At 39.5% G+C, this 22,383-nt stretch overlaps 2 protein-coding genes across 2 annotated transcripts; both read left to right on the top strand.

Moving 5' to 3' along the window:
• Positions 1–13,856: 13,856 nt before the first annotated feature.
• On the top strand, positions 13,857–14,990 carry LOC128709853 (actin-5C). The gene has a single exon (XM_053804881.1). It carries the CDS (start codon positions 13,860–13,862, stop codon positions 14,988–14,990), a length of 1,131 nt encoding a protein of 376 aa, XP_053660856.1. The 5' UTR covers positions 13,857–13,859.
• Positions 14,991–17,145: 2,155 nt separating this feature from the next.
• On the top strand, positions 17,146–20,104 carry LOC128710996 (ribonuclease P protein subunit p40-like). Its single transcript, XM_053805866.1, has 4 exons — positions 17,146–17,280; positions 17,333–17,483; positions 17,560–17,721; positions 19,443–20,104. Exons 1-4 carry the CDS (start codon positions 17,146–17,148, stop codon positions 20,102–20,104), a joined length of 1,110 nt encoding a protein of 369 aa, XP_053661841.1.
• Positions 20,105–22,383: the final 2,279 nt, after the last annotated feature.

The following is a 22,383-nucleotide window of genomic DNA, read 5'->3' as shown; positions in this document are numbered from 1 at the left end:
ATGTAAAAAGGGCTTAAACAAGAGTTGCAGCTCGTTCCAATGATGGTGACGACCGCTTTCAGTCATGGGGCAGTTTTACTAGAAGGCAAGTTGTTCGATTTCTTTTCAATGCTGGACTTGTACATCTGCATCTTATATATGAACCCTAAACTTACTAACCAAAACTTCTCTGTTGGCGTTTGGAGGGGCTTTTTGTATGCGATTTCAAAAAACCGTACAATATGATTTAAATATTTATAGCTTCTAAAATCCATCAGCTATTTATTGCTATCAGCTATCCATTATATTATATTGTATTCGAACATTTTTCAATTTGCTTTTTATCAACTTTTTAATTTTGTGTTTGTAATTATTTTTTACATTAGCTGGCACATTATGTTTGGAAATCATAGTAGTATAAATGCAAGCTGATTGAATAATGACTATCCGCTAAACCTAATAAAATCATATCGTAGAATCATTAAATGTAATTTTTTTCTGAATTTACAATTGTTATGTACTTAACTTATTCTTACCAACTTCGAACTAAGAATAAAAACGATCAATACGAACGATAAACCGTCTCAAGTGAATCCATTTAACGATAGTAAAAAAAATTCAATATAATTACAAATCGTGCAACCCAACCAACAAAGCTGCCACAACACTTCGCCCAAAAGGAGAGAAGTAGTAATAAAACCAAAATCATTTCCATATATGGCAAAGAACGCGCGTGCTCTGCATTCGCACACCATAATAGTCTAAAGCCGGCAAGCTGTATATCGAAAGACGAAAAGCATCAGTCTACACGCACACAAACACCCACACACGCATACACACACTTTCTCTTTCTCTGTTTCCCGCTTATTCTCTCTATTCTTCCATTACCTTTTTTTCATCGCCGTGAAAATCCACTGATCTGCGTACCTTAGTGTTTGACTGCTTCCAAGCTCTAGTCAGAGCTAACACTGTCTTCGACACATGCATCGCCCATAGCTAAGCGACTGGGTAGCTTTACCATCACCTACACGCCATTTGGGGTAACTTCATTGTTAAAAAAAGAAGTTGTACGGCTTCATTATTTAGAGAAGGGGCTGTAGAATGTCTGCGAACAACTTCATTCCTACTCGTCTCGTCCCCGGGAACACTAGTACAGATGGCATTCAAAACACAAACGGTCTTGGCCGGCATTGGAGGATCTAAACATTGTGTTGGTGTGTGTTGTTGATGCCCATCCGGCTTTTTAACAGACTACTGCACCTTGAAACGTGCCACGAGATTTGAAGACAAGGGCGCATGTGCAAATATTCAGCGGTATCTGTCGCATAGGCACTCTTCTGTACTCGCATGAAATCTATGAGACCGGTACGAAAACGCTAAGAGTAAGATGTAGCTTGCCATTTTTTTATAAGCAACATAGTTTTCTTCAACTTCATATTTTTCTTAACAGCATGCTTCCGAGGGAAGATGTCGTTAGCCTCACCTTTTCATGGATCATCACAAAATAAATTCCATCCAATTATCATTTAACGTTAATTTTACTCGTAAAAGCACGAATTAGGCAATGTGGTTTGACGGTCCATCACAAATTAAAACACAGATTAATTATTCCATCCCTGAATGTAATTCCTGAAATGGTTGTAGGTTGGAAAGCAAACATTTTTTTATATCTTCGCTTCATGTTACGTCTTACGGGGAGGACCGGCTTTCTCAAACGTGACCTTCACGTGCTGGATGCTCACGTTCAGACAGCACTTGCCGCTACAAGAATCGAGCGCCTAGCCAGAGGTATTGACCAGAGAGCCTTCCTCATACACAACTATGTAAAACTCTTGAAGCCATATGTCAAAGGTGGTGTTACTCTCTGCTAAAGTATTGCATTCTCACATTGCTCTCACAATGCTACGTGCTAGACATCGGGCCTGTTCCGAGTGAATGGTGAAGTCAGCAGCGCTTGGAATCATCCGGTGATGCCCATATATGGTGAAGGTCTTCACAACGTTGGTGGACTGCACTACTGCTCTTGGTGCACAAACATCACACTCCCACCCGTAACCCATCACTATCACCCAGCCATCACAAAGTAAACGAATGCCACGCATCTGACCTGCTTCCCATGCGACTTTTATGGCTCGATTGTAGCTATTGTTTTTGCGCTGATGTACGTCGCACCCAAACTACGAAAAACTGTCCTACGTTAGGGTGAACAAATGAATTGTTGAGCTCTAATCAAGCAGGACAGCTCACCCATTCTACGCGGAAACGCCCGTTCGATGCGTTCGAAACCAAACTTCCGGAGTTCCCCCGTTTCAATCGCTCGCTAAACACAGTGAATACCGATTCTGAATGTCTGCACCCTGAATCAGTAACTGTGTTCTGTTTCCACGAGATATATGTCGTGCGTGTAGCACCAGGTTTGGACAGATTTTTGTGTTATTCGATCCCATCGCGGGCGTTTCCCGCGGTGTTGATACTGGAGGTCAAATTTGACAGGGCTAATCGATGGCAAACCCAATTGCAATTGAAGTAGAATGAATCGTAGTTGATTCAGACCAGTATTGTAAATAATGCGTCCATCCAAAAGTGTAAAAATCACTGACATTCTCGTTCTGGAGAGTCAAAAAAAATAGAATTGCATTAAATGACCACAGAAGAGACATGGTTATTAGCAAATCTATATTTATATTATGCTACTATCTTATCGTAGGTACTACGGTACTCGATTAATAACAATATTCTGCATAAACATGGACTAACACAGTTCAAGTGTATTCCTAATTTTTGTTTTACATTTCTGAAAATTGTTGCGGGAAATTCGATCATTCATTTCTTCCTTTTCGAATCCTCTTGTACACCACCTCCATAATTTTGCCTCAAGTTCTTTGGGTTCGTTCAAATAAGGTAATATATTATTATAACTTTTTTAGTTCTGAGTAAACGTTTTATATTACATTAGAGTAAACATAAAAATATTACTCACAGTTTGGTAAATAAACGGCTGGGCCCGTTCGGCAGAGAATTTAAAAATCTAAACTTTCTTTTAAGACGTTCGTCGCCTGTTTTTTTTCGGATGTGTTCTATGTGTATTTTTCTTTCTTTTGCCTATTCGTGAATAAATTCACAGGTAGTTTTTAAGTTTTATTCTGGTAAAAAGATATTGAAATTTATAAAGAAATTGAAGGTACTTGATCCGTTCCTTACCGTTACATGTTTAATTTTTTTTAGCGTACAGAAAAACGAAAAAAACACACAAAATTACAATTACAATGAGTTATGAGTTATTACAATGAGTTTATGAAATCCCCAACAGAATTATGCTTGAAAAACACACACAAACCCAATGTAATGGCAAAACAAAAACTTCTGCAATACAAGTTTGTTCTCTCAGCTTACGTCTCGGCGTTTTCAAGTTGCTGTGCCGTTTGTGAGCTTGTGGCAAACCAATTTACCCAAACCACACGCAATAAACCCAGACTCTCCATTACCCGGCTTTTTTTTCTTCAAACCATTCGTTTTCCGTCCCGTGCGTTGAAGATCACCGCCCAAAATCGAAGCAGCGAATGTGGTTGTAAAAGGAAATAGTTCATTCGCCAGAAAATGTAAACTGAGCAACGCGAAACAAGGTGCTTGAACTATCTATCGGTGGAAAGAAACAGCGATGGGGCCTATAAAAATAACCATCCAACCACCAGCAGGTTCAGTGGAACTCGGTGGAACAAACCCCGGGGCCGGTTGCATCGGACGATGGTTTTTGTGCGAATGTTTTTTCTTTACCCCAATGGTTGGTTTGCTGCTTTTCCGTCCATTTTCCACCGTGCGGGAAGCCGTTGCATTTTATGGCTTGTTTTGTTGTTGTCTTTTTTTTCTCTGCAGCGCCCGTGCTTCGTTCCCTTTTTTGCACAGAAGGCTTAACATGCTGCGCAAAGCGTATCTAAAAAAATTCAAGAAGATGTTTCGTGCTGCATGTAGCGCCAGCCGAACTTCACATTGACACAGGTGCGCTTTTCAGTAATAATGATAATTTATCATTTCGATCCTAATGTTATATTTATAGAGTGGGATGTGCGCCACCGTACCCGAATCGTAAGAGCGAAACCCGATTTCGAAAAGCTCAAACTGTGGTAGGTTATCAATTAAGTGTAGGTAAACCTTCGAAGAGAAGAGTAGGGGAAGTATGGAAGGAATAATAACAATTAAAGCACTAGGCACTTCACGAGCTGTGATACTCGATTCGGCGGTTATGAGGTTTACCGATTTCCTGTAGCGCCACCACTCCTAGCCCGTTACAGGCACAACGTAGCTAGCGATCAAGGGAGAACTTCCCATTGCGAATGAAGCGAAAGATGGAGGCGATAGTACCGGAAAGAAAAACATGTAAAGAACCTTCGAGCTGAGAAGAAATTTTTGATTACTTTGTATTTTGACGTAACCTCTAGTAGGTCAATGAGCTCCGATGCCTGTATATAAAATATAGCATCGAAATAGCCAGAAACAATAACTCACTGCGCTTCCTGGCTTCATTTTATGGAATGCTTAACCATCCATGCGGCTAAAGAACGTGCGTGAATATTTTTTCAATTTTGTAAGATACTTTTTATTTGCTTGCTTTTTTTTAGTTCTGATAGTAGTTACTGTATCTCTGTGTCTCACACCAAAACGTGTGCTATAATCCTAGCGTCAATGTTTGCATCTTGGAAACTGTTTTGCGGAGTAGTAGTGTGAAATCGTTTCCGGTCCTTATATTCTATCGCAGCATATATACGTATACACCATTATACACCATTCGGATCATGCTTTCTACATCTTCCAGCTACTCCTTGTGATTTAATAATGGTTTCACCTTGTATTTCCGATTATGAATTCTTCCTATTTGCTTCACAGGCGAGCGTAGAAGCGAAACATCGAAGCAATATGACCGGCAACATCATCACGTACACCGGAAGCCGTAACAGCAAGTCCGAGTTCGATGTTCATGGAGTGAAGAAGAAGCGCACCTTTAATGGCTGCATTCTTATTCTCAACGCACCACAGTTGTCTATATCAGGAGGAAGCTTCAGTTCCTCTTCTCTCAGTTTTCTTTCCTCCACATCGTTTTCGTGGCATCTGCAACAGGAATGTATAAATCTCTCTATGTAAATAATTTAAGAAAAGAGCAAACATTTCCATTTTTCTCGAATGGACGTAACATTATCAATTGCTACATTATCACTATCAACAATATTCCTGAAATATGAGGCCGTGATTCACAACAACCTAGAAATGTGTGAATCATCTAATTGAATGCGTCGATATCGAATGGCTATTTGCGATGCATCTTTATTCCCCTCTTTACAGTCGGTGAGTTATCGGGGTTCACATTGCTCAATACAAGGGTCTACATATCTCTGGCTGCATATGCCATGATGTCATCAACAGACTCACAAATACAACGATCCACTGCTAAGGCGAAGCACAAGTGTTTCATTCATGCAAAGCGCATGACGTCACCCGTAGACTAGTTACAGCCGATCGCAACAGAAAAAAAATCACCTATTGACAATGTTGTTATTTACTTACTATGTGTTTACTCTAACCTTACCTTAATATTAGGGTTGTATTTCAAAACTAAAATAATAAAACCAATAAACAAATGTTTCCTTTGTTTTGTTCGTGCAAAATAACAATAACAACCTTGCAAACATTCTGCATGTTACAACTAGAAGGATCGATCTTATTACGAACTGGAATTTTTGTCTGTATAAGTAGAATTTATTTGATTTTTCTTAGCTGCTAAACAACATTCATCTTACTTTTCCGTTTGAGCTTTGTATATTCCATCCCTCCACCACGATTAAAGCTGCTCCAGACTTCACTCAGAAAAATCAGCTCTTCACAACGTTTTCCGACATTGCCGAAAGCCATGCAGAATGTGCAGACGGCCGCGGATTCATTAATGCGTGATGCATGTCATTCGGCACCCTCACATCTTCTTGCCTTTTGCTTTCTAGAAATATTGTGGCTCACCATCAGCAGGCACGCGAGAGCCAGATTCCATGCAAGATGAATCAAACAAGGGCATCTTATACTAATACAGCTGCCACTTTTGCGCAGCGATGCTCATGCAATGCTAACAGAGACCGGACCATTAAACGATCGGTATTGTATCGTATAGTAATGTTAGTGACTCTTATTTCGTAGTATAAGGTTCGGTTCTTTCATATCGTTATATGTTTTAGTGAAATTCTGACGATGGATTAGGATTGACATGTCAACAATAACGTCGTTATTGTTATAAAGCAGGGGTATCCAAACTACGGCCCGCGGGCTGAAAAGTATGGAGAGCCATGTTATAGAGGACATAGAACTTTCAAATAATAATTCTGATCTTTATAACACACCAACAATAAATTTTAAAAACAACCAAAAATTTAGCAAACATAAAAAATTACATATTTTAACAAAAAATTAACAAATATTCGCAAGACATTTTATGCAGCTGGTAGTACAGCAACAGTAAAATAACAGGAGTAAAGTAACAAGAAAATAAATAATATTCAATAATGGCTATACTATCATATGTGTCTGCTATGCGTCTCTAACACTGGAACGCTACGATCGTGGAAGTCTGTCCATCCATGTTCAGTAAAGTGTTGCGTCTCGCATTCACCCACTTCGACGTTATGATGTCAGTGTCGTTGTCTAACGTAGCATTTGCATCTACGATATGACAAAGAAATTCTGAGAAGCATCACGTAAGTTAGTTCAGGGGTAAGCATTCTAAGGATGCCAGAATGACTGCCAAATAGATTTGTCATAGTCGGATGTTAGTCATAGCGAAAAAAATGTATTATATGACTAGAATGGAACCGAAATCCGATTTCCAGTTTCACACATAAATTTGCGAATGAAACTATAATGTGTAAAAATCATGCATTTTTTCAGTTAAATGTCCATTAGGAATAGTGCAAGCCCATTCGTCATCAGTCGATTAGGCGTCAATTGGCATCAAATTCACTGGTTGGTGAAGTTGTTGTGCCTTTGAGCTAGCATGTTGCACTGTTATCATGAGTCATCGTAGGTCGCCAAAATTTCTGAAAAATTGTTACTGTTAGACGATGCGATAGCATGTCTACAACTTTTAAGGACTACGCAACTACGCATAAAAAAGATTTACTCAAAACTCGGTTCGAAGATCGGACCAGCGAGGATCACATACGATCAATCTAGTGGGTATTCAAGTAAACTTCAGGGAAAAAAGTCAAGCCTAAGTAAGGGGTCATACCTCAAGTTGTCGAAGTAAAAACCAGCACTGGACATTGGAAGCTGTTTGTGTAGCCAGAAAGATGAAAAAGAGTGTGTATAAGCATGTATCAGAGAGTGAGAGCGGATGCGCATTTGAGCTTTGGTGAAACGACGATTATTCACATGTAGATAATATAGGGAAAAAGCGAATTTAACTCACACGACCCCAGCCTAAGGAAAAGCACTCGACCAAACTTTCCTCTGCTGGTTTTGCCGTCCTCTGCGGATCTCAAATGCAGCATCTCATAAACGACCGGGCGCGACCAGTCTACCGGTGAGTCAACATTCCGCGCCTACAGCATTGCCCCAAACCTTCACCCAAGCGGCTTTGCCCCACGCAAAGCAAATGCGCTCTCATTGTATTCTCGCTCTCCTGGTCTCGCTCTACCGCTCAATAGTTTGAATCGTGAGAAGGACAAGCGCGATGCATGTCACCGCGCACCGTCTTGGCTCCCCATCAAACTCTTCCCACAGCAACCCGCTTCCCCCATCAACCGTCACCACTCTCTTGTAGGTTTGCAGGAACCGACAAACGCTGCGTATCCGCTCTTCCGTACTTCCGACTTCGATCGGCAACGGAGGCAAACCCGATGACTGTGTGCGTGTGCTAGTCTCCCGTACTTCCATCGAATACCATATATGGTCAAAAACGAAGCGCTACGCGTCGCTCGCCATGCTCTCGATCGGTCGATCCAGCGCGGTTTGGGGCCGGGCCGGTGCTACTATTTAAAATCCGCCGGCTGTTCAATAATCGTACCATTTCAGTTTGTGTAGTCATTCGGTCAGGACGTGCCCAGAGTTGCTAAACGATAAAACGTAAACAAAACAAAACCGATATCCTTTATTCCTACCCAACGCACAACGCAAGGAAAACACAAACAAAAGCTACTGATAAAAAAGAAAACGGTTTTAAGTGAAGTAATAGCAAATACGGCAACAAACCGCGAGTGATAACAATTCTAGGAGACCCGATTTTTGTCCGTGTCTTTAATTGTGTATCACATCAAGTGCTTGTAAACTACGTGTGGCAGACAGAGAGTGTCCGAGAATAATTTATTGATTAATTTTAGCAGTTTTTCGTGTTTAAACCAAATGTAAGTAGTCTCATTTATACAACAATCATTGGTTAGGGGGAGTTTGAACAATTGAGCGGAACAAGTGGGATATTTGAACGTTTTGTTGAAAAAGTGATACGCCAGCGCTTCTTTTCCGTGTCTTGGAACATTGTTGTTATGTGCATCTTTAATTTGGTTTGAGTTAATGCGTTTCGTCACAACAAAAAATCATCCATGCATCAAAGCATGGATGAAAACACTAACTCTGCTCCATTGGACGGATAAAAGCGCGATTAAAGGACGTTTACGTTTAACGAACAAAGTGTATACGGTGTGGCGACTATGTCATCAATATCAGCAGCTACAGCTACAAATGTTCAGCTACACGCCCAATCAAACCAAAACAGCCGAGATAACCGTGCAGTACTGCTGCTGGGTATTTTAGATCATGCCTAAAAGGACTAATTGTGTATAGGTCCTGTTCTGCGCTAATAGGGAGTTTCCTCCTCCCATTTGGATGGTAGAAATAGTACGTTGGTTGAATGTTAAAAAAAAACACCCCATCGCTGCACATGTTTTGGTGAACGGTGATAAAATTAACTAAAGCGCAAGGAAAGAACCTTAAACGAAAGGAGTTCTTTCGAGTAAATCTACAACATTCCAGGAGCAAAACGTATCGTAAACATCACCAATCAAACCAATTATCGGACATAATGTACTGCAGTTGTTCCAGTTTGCTACCGTTTGTTACGCAAAAAGCATAACGAACATTCTTCAATCATTCCTGGATTTTTGCGTGTGTTTGTGGTTACAGATGTTAACAGATGTGGACTGCACATCTCGTGAAACTACAATGGACTATGGCGTGATATTTTAAATCCTCATGTTCGGACACCTAATGTCTAAAGGCCCCGATTCTCAAGTTGTCTATGTATAATACCCCCGCGCCATATAAGAACAAGATGCATTGTCGTTGAACCCCAGCGTGTACAAATAGTTTCTATGTTCAATTAAAGTTACGTCAAATCATTCGCGAAAAGCCCCATTCAATATGCAGTTGTAATGAAAGAGGATGTTTGGCTGTTGCAATGATTCTACACTGAAACGAAGGCTGGAATGTGACCAAGCAGTGCCATTCGTCAGAAAATTTCTCACGAACCGTCTGTCTACGTTCGGCACCATTAGGAATTTCATTAAATCTTTCTCTTTCCGGTTTAATTCCTTATCAGGTGAATGGTAAAATTGGAAGCCCCTGTCCGGTGTACGTTTGTGCCCCTGTGGCCAGACTTTCCTCTTTCAAATTTACCATCTCCCAGAACGCATCCGTGCGTAACGGGAGGGTAACGCAAAGCGAAAACAGAAACGTGTAAAACAATGAAAATCAATGGAGCCGAACAACAAAAACCGGCTTTTAACGGAATTTGTTTTCTCCTGCGAGAGGAGAAATCAAAGATGTTTTGGCCTAGCTCCAATCGTCCACCGGCCGGGGACTTGAATGCTATTAACCGCAATGCTCTATTTATTATATTTGTTTAGAATTACCAGCAAAAATAATAATAATTAATTTCAAAATCAACAAATATTGCACCGTGCAGAAAGCAGGTTGACGATTTTGCAATCATAGTACACAAAGGAAAAATTTTCAACGCTACCAGTGTCTTTTATCCCATGTCAGTTGGCAATTAGTAGTGAAAGAGTACATCTCGTGAAGGCGTCAGTGAAGATTCGGTACAAGCCATGTCCGGAAACGGTGAAATCGTGAAAACTAACATTGATACACAAACTTTTCCCGAATACACGCAGATAACCGTAACGACCGTTATAAAAATGCGAAAAGAAAGTCAGTATAATTAAATTCCTGTGGCCAGGATTGAGGACTGTTTAGCCCCAGTGCCGGCGCTACTTTTGGCAAGTTCCATTCTGTAAAAATGGGCCCTACATTACACTTTCTTCACTTTATGTTCCGTGTACTGAAAACGCCGCTCAATTCAATGCCACAAGTGGGAGCAGAAATCAAAAAGACCGTGATAGAGGTCTTTTAGGAGGATAGAGGAGAGGAGAGGACCGAAAAAAAACCTTACCCCTATCCAAAGAGCAGTAGCGCTAGCGCTACCGCTTTGATTTGCCCCTGTAGATAGCGTCATTTCATTGTGCGAACCACGTCATCGATGCTAAGAACTTCCTCCACCCCTTTCCTTCCTCACCGTTTCGAATTCCCCCTGCAAGATGACGTCATCGTTTTTTGCACATCGCCGTTTCATTCACACCGCCATCATCGTTTCATTGTGCGTGGCAGGAGAAATCATTTTCGAACGTTGTTCTGTTCCTTCTCTAACACTGTTTGTACCTTTTTTATGAGGGTTTGTACCAATTTTTTCGAAGTAATGCTACCAGGCGGCGGGTGACAGCAATCTTTCGCTAACCTCAAAAACCGGTTGGCCTTCGTATCTTCCTCACATCTTTCCTTTCCAATTTCAAGCGGAAGCCAACGTAAGGGAAGATGTGCTATCGGTTAGCACCCATCATGATGTTGTTGAAGATGATGGTCGTGAAAGTGACGCGGAGAAGAATGATGCTGAGAATGACGAAGAGCAAACTGAAACCGTCGATAATTGTAACACGAACAAACGAAAACTCGAAGAAACCGAAAATAGCTTCCAAAACGCCATTCGAATTCAGCATAAAAAAAATTGCGGAAGGCCAGCGTACGGTGGGTAGTATGATTTTAACACAAAAAACATTATTTTTTGTAGCTTTGCATTTTGTCGCTGATTGTTGTTGACAATTCCAAGAATTATTGCAACCAGTCCCAGGCCGCCACATGTTCCAGTGCCGGGCGAGCAGATTGAGTATTTTCAAGTTCACGATAGAGCGAATTGAAGCGCGTATGGAAGGCATTGGTACCATTATAATGGGTATGGTGCACGTAGAAGAAAGCGGAGAGGAAGCAACAAAACGAAAAAAATGCAAGCATTATAGTAATGTGAATCATGGCTGCGGCCTTCCACTGATAAATTAAGCTGGGACATGCTGGTGTGTGCGCAAAAGAAGTGCGGAAATTGGCGAAAAGGGGGGTAGAAAAGGTTGTTCGTTGCCGGCTTTTTGAAACATATATTGGTGCGGGTTAGAAACGGCCGAGCTTTGCTAAGCACAAACGGACGAGTTTGCATGGGTGATAGAGTGAGTGCACTTATGAGAGAAACTACGGGTTTTTGTGAAGTGCAAGAGTGTAGAAGGGAGAGGTAGCCTTTACACCGGTCTCGTCAACGGTTTTGGCTTGGTGGCTGGAATAACGCATTTTTCAAACATATCCATATATGGTCATGTTAACGCTATTGGTCGGTTCGCCGAGAGCGCGGCGTCATTTGAGTGGCGAAGTGAGAGCGAAATTTTTATCGCCGAAGCCTAAAGCTCTCTCGTTTTCTCGTACGCTCTGTTCAAATTTTCTTTCAACGGTTTAGCGTTTTTTTTAAATGGACATTGTTAACGTTGATAATACTGAAGAAAAATGGTGAATATTTCGTAAAGATGATACAATTTGGCTTTCGAATATGATGAGCTTTGTTGATAATCATTAATTGTACTTGTATGTTGTAAAAGCCATGTTTATTTAGCTAAACGGAATACGTACTATAAAAGAGGAATTGGCGGGCAGAGCGAGAAATCAAATGAAGCGCGGAAGAGCGAGTTTTCTGTAGGTTCGCTCTCTCCCACTCTCGCATGTCTCTCACTCTCGTTTGTGCCGCATCCAAACTGGAGTCAATGCGGCAGTCGAGCCAAATATGAAAGCTCCGCTTGACGCGTGGACATTCTGTGCCTAGACGTCAACCAGTGCGGTAACCGGCTTGCTGAAGTGAACTGTGCTCAGTGTGCTCAACTAGAAGAGTGATTTTTTTTGTGTCTGAAGAACAAAAGCAAAAAAGGTAGTTTAACAGAAAATGCCTTTTTAACTCATAACTAGATTGTTGAAACTTATACAAGTGGAGTTCCGAATTGTTCAACGAGATTTCGACGGAAAAATATTTTAAGAAGGGCTTTGTAGGATTTTTGCGTACATCGTGTTGTATATTCTAAGCCAGGGCAGCCATTTTCCATCTCTTGTGCAAAAATTTCATCAGGGTACACAGGTAGTTTGGTGGTTCGGAAAGCTGATCTAGTTGGAATACGGGAGTCCATTTTCTTCAACCCAGAAAAGCGTTCTTTTTCGCTATGCGCTATGTGGACCTGACGCCCAAGCGCGTGGTGTGGGAGTTGCAATCCGAACTCTGGCGTTCTACGGGGACGCCAAATATTCATCTATCAATCTAACTATCAATTTCGGAATCGGAGAAAAAAATAAATTCACTGTTTTTTGCCGACATTGCCCTGCCTAGCGCGTTTCCCATATCTTTTGGGATATAAGGCTACTTCTGCACTTAAGGGCTGTAAGCGTGTATGTGCGTGTGTGAGTGTATGGTGTGTCTGTGAGTCTGTAGGGTGTGCGCATTTGCATAAAATGGTCCGATATGGTCAACCTTGGGGACCTGTGAAGACAGCGTGGGCTACAACTCTACTGATTCAGCCGTTAGAATCGTCGTTTTTTTTTTTCTTGTACGCCTTACCCCGAGTGTCAATGGTTCCGTTTGGCTTATGTGGGCTGGCTTTATGCATTGGTCCTCACTCAAGAATGCAGTAGGTGGAGATCGTTGATTGCTAGGTTAGGTTTTTCGGTGGTGGTAATCCGCTTTAGCTTACTTGTGTCGGCCGGAAAACTACTCTGGCGTCTCTAAAAGAAGATTTTCTCCGATCAACTGACTAAACCTCTGTTTGCTCTATGCTTTTTTTTAATATCCCGAAGTGTGAATCATTCCAGGGCGTTGCCGTATACTTCTTAAGGGAAGGAAAGAAAATGGCGTATACGTGGCGGAGGACCCGGATTGAAGATGCTTCATTTTAATTATTAGCGTCTAAGCGTCTGCTAGAATTCTATTTAGCTTTTTGATATATTTTTATCAGCTTTATGGTTGTGTGCTATACGTAGTGTTCGTTTTCTGTTGGAAATCAAAAGATTTCAACGAGACGATATTCGGTTATAATTTTTCCTTTTTTATGATTAATAGATTTAATCATCAATCATTGTGTAACAAACAAATGATAATATGAATTCATTTATTTGCTTAAATTTTAATTAAACATTAGATTTAGACGCCCCTATTGCATTCGTTTGTGTCTTCATACTTATGGATGTGTATGTTAATAGCCATTTTTGCGGTTGTATAAAGATAGCACATTTTCTCACTTCCAAAGGAGAAGCAAATTTCATTTGAAGGAACCAAATTACATCTCCGAAGGCAGAGTAACTTTCTTACCACAGACCTGTTACAATATTTTTGCGTGAAAAATCCAGTGTATATAAATTGGTGTTATTTAAATTTATGCATCTGATATAATAGTATATTGTGTTGTGATATTGTTATCGTTAATGTTTCTGAAATACGTGAACGTAAATTCTTGTGCGTTATGGTTTTTCATATGTTTTTTTTTTTTTCACTTTTTACAGCCAAGATGTGCGACGAAGAGGTTGCTGCGCTAGTTGTGGACAATGGATCCGGTATGTGCAAGGCCGGTTTCGCTGGGGATGATGCACCACGTGCCGTCTTCCCGTCCATCGTCGGACGTCCCCGTCATCAGGGCGTGATGGTCGGTATGGGCCAGAAGGATTCGTACGTTGGTGATGAGGCGCAGAGCAAGCGTGGTATTCTAACGCTGAAATATCCGATCGAACATGGAATTGTCACAAACTGGGATGACATGGAGAAGATCTGGCATCACACTTTTTATAACGAGCTGCGTGTGGCCCCAGAGGAACACCCGGTGCTACTTACGGAAGCCCCACTGAACCCAAAGGCGAACCGAGAGAAAATGACACAGATCATGTTCGAAACCTTCAACACACCGGCGATGTATGTTGCCATTCAGGCCGTCCTGTCGCTGTATGCCTCCGGTCGTACCACCGGTATTGTGCTGGACTCCGGTGACGGTGTGTCGCATACCGTGCCGATATATGAAGGTTATGCTTTGCCCCATGCCATCCTTCGTCTTGATCTGGCTGGTCGTGATCTCACGGACTACCTGATGAAGATCCTGACAGAGCGTGGCTACTCGTTCACGACAACAGCCGAGCGAGAAATTGTTCGTGACATAAAGGAAAAGCTGTGCTACGTGGCATTGGACTTCGAGCAGGAAATGGCCACAGCTGCTTCGTCGAGTTCGTTGGAGAAGAGCTACGAGCTCCCGGACGGACAAGTCATAACCATTGGCAACGAGCGATTCCGTTGCCCAGAGGCATTGTTCCAACCATCGTTCCTGGGTATGGAGGCGTGCGGAATCCACGAGACAACTTACAATTCCATCATGAAGTGCGATGTGGATATCCGTAAGGATCTTTACGCCAACACGGTGTTGTCGGGAGGTACTACGATGTACCCAGGAATTGCCGACCGCATGCAGAAGGAAATTACGGCCTTGGCACCTTCTACAATGAAAATCAAGATCATTGCTCCTCCGGAGCGCAAATACTCTGTATGGATCGGTGGTTCGATCCTTGCTTCGCTATCCACATTCCAGCAAATGTGGATCTCCAAGCAGGAGTATGATGAATCTGGCCCATCCATCGTGCACCGAAAGTGCTTCTAAGCACCGCGGTATGGCACTGTTCCCGGCCCCGCATCGTTACCGGCGTCGTGCTCGATTATGTCGAGCTTAGCTGCATCAGCAATTTACGAAGCTAGCACCATCAGCAGCAGACAGCAGATACCACCATTCCTGTATAATGCTAAAGCGGCGCTTGCGGTAGCGACTTTTTTTTTCTCTTTAATATACATCAGTTACATTCACAGCATTTTTTACAGCTTTATATATGTTTCACTAATATTCAGTTAGGGACGCGACACTATCACCCCATCACTTCCAGCAACAGAAAAGAGAAAGGAAAAGAGAGTTCCAGACATATGATAGGAAAGAGCGTAATAGGATTTTTTTTGATAGCCACATCAGCCATCAGCCTTCCGGGCATATAACATCGTTCCGCCACTTCCATCGCATTCTCATGACTGTTCGATGCATAATTCGTCAGTCGTTCTGGCGTTTGATAACAATCACGACGAATAATAAGATACTTTTCTCCATCTGCGTAATTGTAGGCATGTGCCTGAGAATAGGAATGTGGTGGCTGGCATTACACAAGGAACAAAGGGTTATGAAAATGTAAGAAAGATGGTCCTGTGGACAGCCGCAATAACATGCAGTATCTCTTTCTATTTCCTTTTCGATCTCGTGACTGCTGCGTAAGCTGGCTCCAGCTCTAGGGTGCTTTCAAGAATATTGTTTGTATCAAGAGCCAATACATTTTGAGTCGTACGAATAATGGAAGAATACACCTACCTATTATAAAGAAAAACGAATTCTAAATCAATTATTTATTTCTGTTAGTAATTGTTTGTTTGTTTGTTGCCTTTACTATCGATAAATTGAGAAATTTGATTTTGACGTATGACTATAAATAAGTTAATGTAAATGTTTCTTCGAATACAGTCTTGCTCAGAATGATGATTTAACGAAATAGGGCATTTCATGGACAGAGTACAGTCCATTCTCGTATGCGTGTGTGCCTTATCTTACGCACATGAGAACGAGGCATTTTACAGAATAATGTGTGACTTCCAACAATATGTACATCTCTTTAAACGCTTTCTTTTCTTATCCATGGGTACTATGAGAAAATATATTCTTTGCTATTACAAATTGCATACGAGTTCGTGCTCACGTTTGGATTTACTTGGTGTTGAAGAATTCGTAAGGGTTACAATATCCATGTACACGCACACACGACGAAGGGCGATGTGACTATCCATTGGGGCTATAAATGACAAACACTTTTGTATGCTAATCTGTTGGAAGTTGTCGAAACATTCAAGAACTCGTTTGTTTTTTGTTTTGTGGATAGGACGATTCACTGTAATGTATATGACCGGTAATTCCCCCCACCGTGTCAATGTTTTAGATCATGCACGTGCTTGATAGCTGTATGTCAGCAAGTGTAATGTAGTGTATGGGAATGTTTGGAAACCAAAGAAAGAAAGCAAAAATGAAAGAAACATGATTTTATGTTACCACACTAAACTGAGCCAATTTCTTAATAGGTTCGCCAGTTGATGGCAGAGAAAGCGTTCAATAAAACATTGTAGCTGATCAATAGTCATTATCCTGATTAAGTATGTTGTAAAAAATACAATTTTATTCACACATTATATGTATCATACTTCAGATCTATTCCCATCAATTACATAATGGAATGTGCTGATAATTTTAGGTTTTTTTTTAAAGAATTAAACAGTACTGGGGGTAATAGAAGACAAAACATTTAAGAATTGCTTAGTTTAAATGACGTCGCGTTAGAAATAATATGGTACAATTATCCATCAGGAGATATTAAAACTGTTTTAGTATGGATACAACAATGTAATATCAATATGAAAAATATTTAAACACTCGTTGATTTTAAATTCAATTCAAAGAGGCACGAAATGTCAAAACCTTCAAGTACAATATATAAACATAACCAAATATCTTAACCTATCAAACAAGATTGCACGCACACTAACTTATTTGAAGCATACCACATTTCGGTGCATCACCGGCGTATGTGATCAAGCCAGAACAAATAACCTACAAGCACCTGCACGAGGTTTCGATTACTTATTAAAGCGTTAAGCGTAAACAATCTATCTAGGCAGTTTTATAAAAATAATACAGTGCGTCACAGCAGACTAGGTTTTCGAATAACTGTAGAATGTTGTGCCCGGAATTGTGGAAGTTTCCTATTCCAACATGCTCGGTCGAGCGGATTGTTAGTCCTTGCTGGAGTAAGATGAAAAAGATGAACAAAATTCGAAAGTATAACGAAGCACATCCACTGAAGCGCATGGTAAGTTGGATTGAAAATGTTCTAAAGCTTATTCTAATGAACATATATCAAGGTTTCAGTGGTGATTCCTGCCAATGAACCACAATGTTTGCTTGGTTTGGAAGCGGATTTTGATGTTGGTTGCTGTAAACTTTACCGTGTCAGGCACTTTCCCGTGATGGAGATGCTAAAAAAGGAATTCGTGGAAGCATTTGTTAAGCGAGGTGAATTATGCCCTACATTGCAACGTATCTATTCTACTGTTTAATGTACTTAACTGCTTAATTGTTTATTTTTAAGGAACGCTATATGCGGTTAGCACATATGCGAAAATGGAATCTGAAGATTGTTTGGCAATTATGCCTTGCGGTGCATTGATTATAAGTTTACATCGTGAAACGGCAGAGAAGTTACAGGGCAATTTTAATATCAATGTATGGTCGCAAAATCGAGATAAATGTGGTAAGGCTTTATTTATTTATTCTCATTTGCGTATCATTATGGAATACAAGAAAAATTTTACGTACTTGCTTAGCAATATTGCGCAGATATTAATGTACGGGTGAGGATACATGGTATGGTACCCATACAAGGTATAAATGATAAGCCATGACAATGATACAATTAGAAAATACAAAGGTAAGAAGAGAGGTTAGGCCAGGGCCGGTACCTCAAATGAGTTTTTCAGATGATATCATTAAACCATAGTACAAATGTAATTTTACATTAACCGAGCAGTATCGGTTTTGCTGGTAAAGACTGTCTTGCTGTCTTCATAGAATGAAAACTGTTATCTACCCGGCAGTGCTTTTTTTGGAATGTTTATACAGTCCCCGAGACACGCTGTTATAGAAGACTGCTGTAACCCGGTAAAAATCCGCATATATCGAATATCCGCATAAGTCGAATCCAGGGTGAAAATCGTGCATATTTCAAAGTTCAAAGCAAGTTCAAACAAGAAGATGACAAATTAGTCAAAAATATCTTCTTATTTTTTTTTATTTATTTCCATTATGACGGCCAAAGGCCGTATGGTCGACAAAGTTTGCCGAAATTAAACAGCTACGGGCATTTCCTCCCAGTTATGAGCCTTATCCCGGGCTTGCTCGGTTGTCTTATAAACTAACTTATAACTATGGTTTGTAGTGGCGGATGGTGATGTGAAGTAGTGGCTATTGATGCGGATTTAGTGGTGGTATTGCGGGTTGAGGCATTGGTGGTGGTGGCGATTATGGTGGTGGTGGCGATTATGGTGGCGGTGATGGACTCGTTTCTGGTGATGCTGATTCTGGTTGGTTGGTCGGTTGGTGGATATTGGTTGTTGTGACTGTTTGTGATGTTATGCTGGGCTATCGATTTTGTTGCAGGTCTATTGTTGTAGTTGTGCTATGGACCGGTGACATAAAGGGAGTCACTTCTCTGGCCTTATTTTATTCAGCAAATCAAGCGAATTTTTGGAAGAATATGTTAAATCATATTAAAAAAAAAATATTTTATATCACAAGAGAAGATATTTTTGACTAATTTGTCATCTTCTTGTTTAGATTTTGTGCTATAAATGAACTAAGCTGTCAAATTTCCAAAGAAACTGCGTATGTCTGAATCCGTGTATAAGAGGAACTGCGTTCCTCGGGTACTGCCTGTGCTTACTTTTCGCACGTCGACTTATAACCGTTAGGATATCAAAAACGTTGCTTGCAGTCGTATTTAAGTCGTCGTAAGAAGGTAATACAGAAGAAGATTATGTGTTCATATGTGCTTTGAATCACTTTAAAAGCACAACTGATTCGTTAACGAATGATTCGAATATCGTTGAATCGTATTCTGGACTTCGCGAGAAAGCAAACTGAAGAAGTTTTAAGGTCGACCAAGAATCAATTGATTTAAAAAAAGACGATCAAAATAACTTTGTTAAAAAGTGATTTGTTACGATAACAAATTAACACATTTGTTGTGAATGTTCATTCACATATTTACCTTTTTGGTGTCCTGGGGACGAGATCTTGTGTTTGCAAGGCCTTTAAATTTTCTACCGGGCCGGATGAATTAATAAGGCTGATGCTAGATAGTTAGGTAAAATAAGAAGCAGTGATGAAGGATTTAGGCTTAATGTTTTTATTTTGTATTAGAAATTAATTTTGTGTGAACTATTTTCCTATTCTAACTTTTATATCTTCCCAAAGTAATTAAGATCGATTTGAAATCGGCAAATGCTAGACAACAGATAAAAGACACAATGGTAACGTTTGATATAACGTTACGATGGATTCCTCCAGACAATGAATGCAGCAAATCCAACACCGATATGGATGTTACCGTGAGTGGGAGTTCGATTGCAAAATATTTACATGATATTTGTCAATTGAATGTTGAGAATGTAGCTGCAGGCTGTAAAAAGACGCAAAGGTTTGATGAATCAATACCTATGATGAGAGTGAACAACCTTTCTTCGGATGAAACTGGAAAAACTTCATGCACAAACGACGAATTACTGGAGTACATCGGAATGCTTGCGCTGGATTGCACGACAACGCCGATTGAATATGTGAGTAGCTACATGATGGATAAGCCTCAACTGAAACCAAATACCGTATCGATCTTTCATCGAAATGGACTCATAACGGCGGAGGAAGTTAATCGCAGCATTATGCGTTTAACCAAATTGGTCAATGAATGCCACACTATTCCATGGGTAGGACTGCATGTTCAAGGCATTTGTAATGTACCTTTACATTTTATGCATCACGGTGAAAATGGCGTCTATTGGAATTACGATAGTGCGTACACAATGGTTATCACGAATCAAAATCTTTTGTGGAGTAATAGTTTTGGAGGTGTTTTGTAAGATTAAATGTATGTTTAGTTGATATGAACCAAATTGACACACAGTCATGGTTGTTACTTATAAGCTTTCTAAAAGCACCAAATCATATTTCAAGCATACATTACGTCCATAATTAACCGAAGAAAAATAAGAATATGATTATAATTTCCTTGCAAGTTTAAGGCCGAATGACTGGGCAATCATTTGTATGATGACAAACAAACAAAAAAAAACTAAACAAAGATTGTGTTTTACAACGTTCTATCAAGGTAATTAAAAAAATTGTTTCGTAATTTTCATTAACACATTTGTTTCCATTTCTGTGCACAAACGTTACTGTTTGTATTTTAGATGGTTATTGATGAAAACATCAATAATGTAATATTCTTTTATTAGTTAATTAAAATTACCTTGTTAATTTATATTTAATGTACTACACGATACCGCCTTCTTCATAGAAAACAATAAATGGTCTTAATTACAGGTTTAGGCGTTACCATGCAATTATGGCCAACAATAGAAGCCACCAACAATTGGTTTCGAATTAGGAGGAGCATTGTTTGTAAATCATGAATATTTTCTTTCTGTAAAACGATAATACCTTGGTCATTGCATTTTTTTTTTCGGGTGTAGCTATGCACAGTGAGAATTCGTGTATTGATGAGGTGTTAGTTGTTGATGTGTCGACTGTGAGTTTACCGCATGGTTAATCTGTTTGCTTCACAATTTATTCTATGGCTTATGTGTTAGATAAATAACTTTTTCTTAGTTTATATCATTGTGATTACTAAGAATAAATATTTGCAAAATGCAGTAATTTTTTGAATTTACAATAATAATTTTGAATAAAATGTTCCAGAATACATAAGAAATGGAAAATGAATGCTTATCTTTGAAAAAAAAAAAAACTGTGAAGCGCAAGTGGTCTCATTATATATTGGTACAGTGCTATATACAGTGCTTGGCAAGCATAAACTCTTCATTTGTTTATGCTGCACTCCTTATTCGTTCCGTGGCTCTCGAGTTTCGATGATGCAGTTAAATGCGGCAGTTGGATTGAACGACTGTGAGTGGAGCAAAATGTATACGAACAGATTCCTGCGGCGGCCGTACTCAATTGCAGACGAGTGTTTCAACGAGTATATTATATATATATATATATATATATATATATATATATATATATATATATATATATATATATATATATATATATATATATATATATATATATATATATATATATATATATATATATATATATATATATATATATATATATATATATATATATATATATATATATATATATATATATATATATATATATATATATATAAATGTATATATATATATATATATATATATATATATATATATATATATATATATATATATATATATATATATATATATATATATATATATATATATATATATATATATGGTGCTGTTAAATTCAGCCTTCACACGAGAACAATTTAGCAGTTTGGTTTGGTCCAGATGAACGTGTGTGGAATGCATTGGAAACGGCGATCAAAAGGCGTAAGTTCTACTTTGCACAAAATATTATTGTTGTTAATAACGGTTGTTCTTTGTGAATTCACGTGATCTTTGATTTAGTCAACCGATGATATGAAGGGATCAAAGTATAATCTACAAACCGTCAACTGCCTTCAAAATCAGTAATCTGCTGCGAATCCGCATGTTGTCCATATTAATGAAACTTCATTAGTTATGTTGAAGATGGAGGGTCTAAATGAAATACACTCTTTTCCAGAGAAGTACAAACCATAGTCACTGTGTGTTGCTGAGAACCTAAAGTCGGATTGCAATAGTACAATCAGTGAAAAATACTTAACAATGTTCAATACACTTTATTTTAGGGTTAACACTGACTTACTTGCTTACTTATCAGGCGCTATAACCGTTTCGCGGATTTGGCCTGCTGCAAGAGTCCTCTAACCCGCTCACGCTTGAGCGCTGCTGTATAGGTTAACACTAACAGGTCATCATAATGGAACACGTGCAAGTAATGGGAAGATTAAATGTTGTGAAAACCTTTAATTAAAAGGTTTGTTCTGTGGGTGTATTGCATATATTTTTATATTCACAAATATGTTATGTTATTTTAGGTATGTTGGAAAAAGTTTCGATTCAAAGGAACGATGATATTTACCCAATTTATTACAAGCTATAGTAAGCCAAGGAATGCTGCGAATGCTTGTTTGGTAAGCTGTTGATTAGAGATGTTTGCTCTAACATGCAAGTAATAAGATCGTGTAATTTATATTGTTTAA

Source organism: Anopheles marshallii, chromosome X, assembly GCF_943734725.1.
Source record: "Anopheles marshallii chromosome X, idAnoMarsDA_429_01, whole genome shotgun sequence".
NCBI lineage: Eukaryota > Metazoa > Arthropoda > Insecta > Diptera > Culicidae > Anopheles > Anopheles marshallii.
This window is presented reverse-complemented; position numbering and strand designations above follow the sequence as displayed.

Bases quoted from the DNA above. Each gene is read 5' to 3' on its own strand.
- LOC128709853 (XM_053804881.1), top strand. From the start codon at position 13,860: ATGTGCGACGAAGAGGTTGCTGCGCTAGTTGTGGACAATGGATCCGGT.
- LOC128710996 (XM_053805866.1), top strand. From the start codon at position 17,146: ATGTTGTGCCCGGAATTGTGGAAGTTTCCTATTCCAACATGCTCGGTC. The intron at 17,281-17,332 runs GTAAGTTGGATT...ACATATATCAAG, and splicing joins CACATCCACTGAAGCGCATG to GTTTCAGTGGTGATTCCTGC. The intron at 17,484-17,559 runs GTGAATTATGCC...TTTATTTTTAAG, and splicing joins GGAAGCATTTGTTAAGCGAG to GAACGCTATATGCGGTTAGC.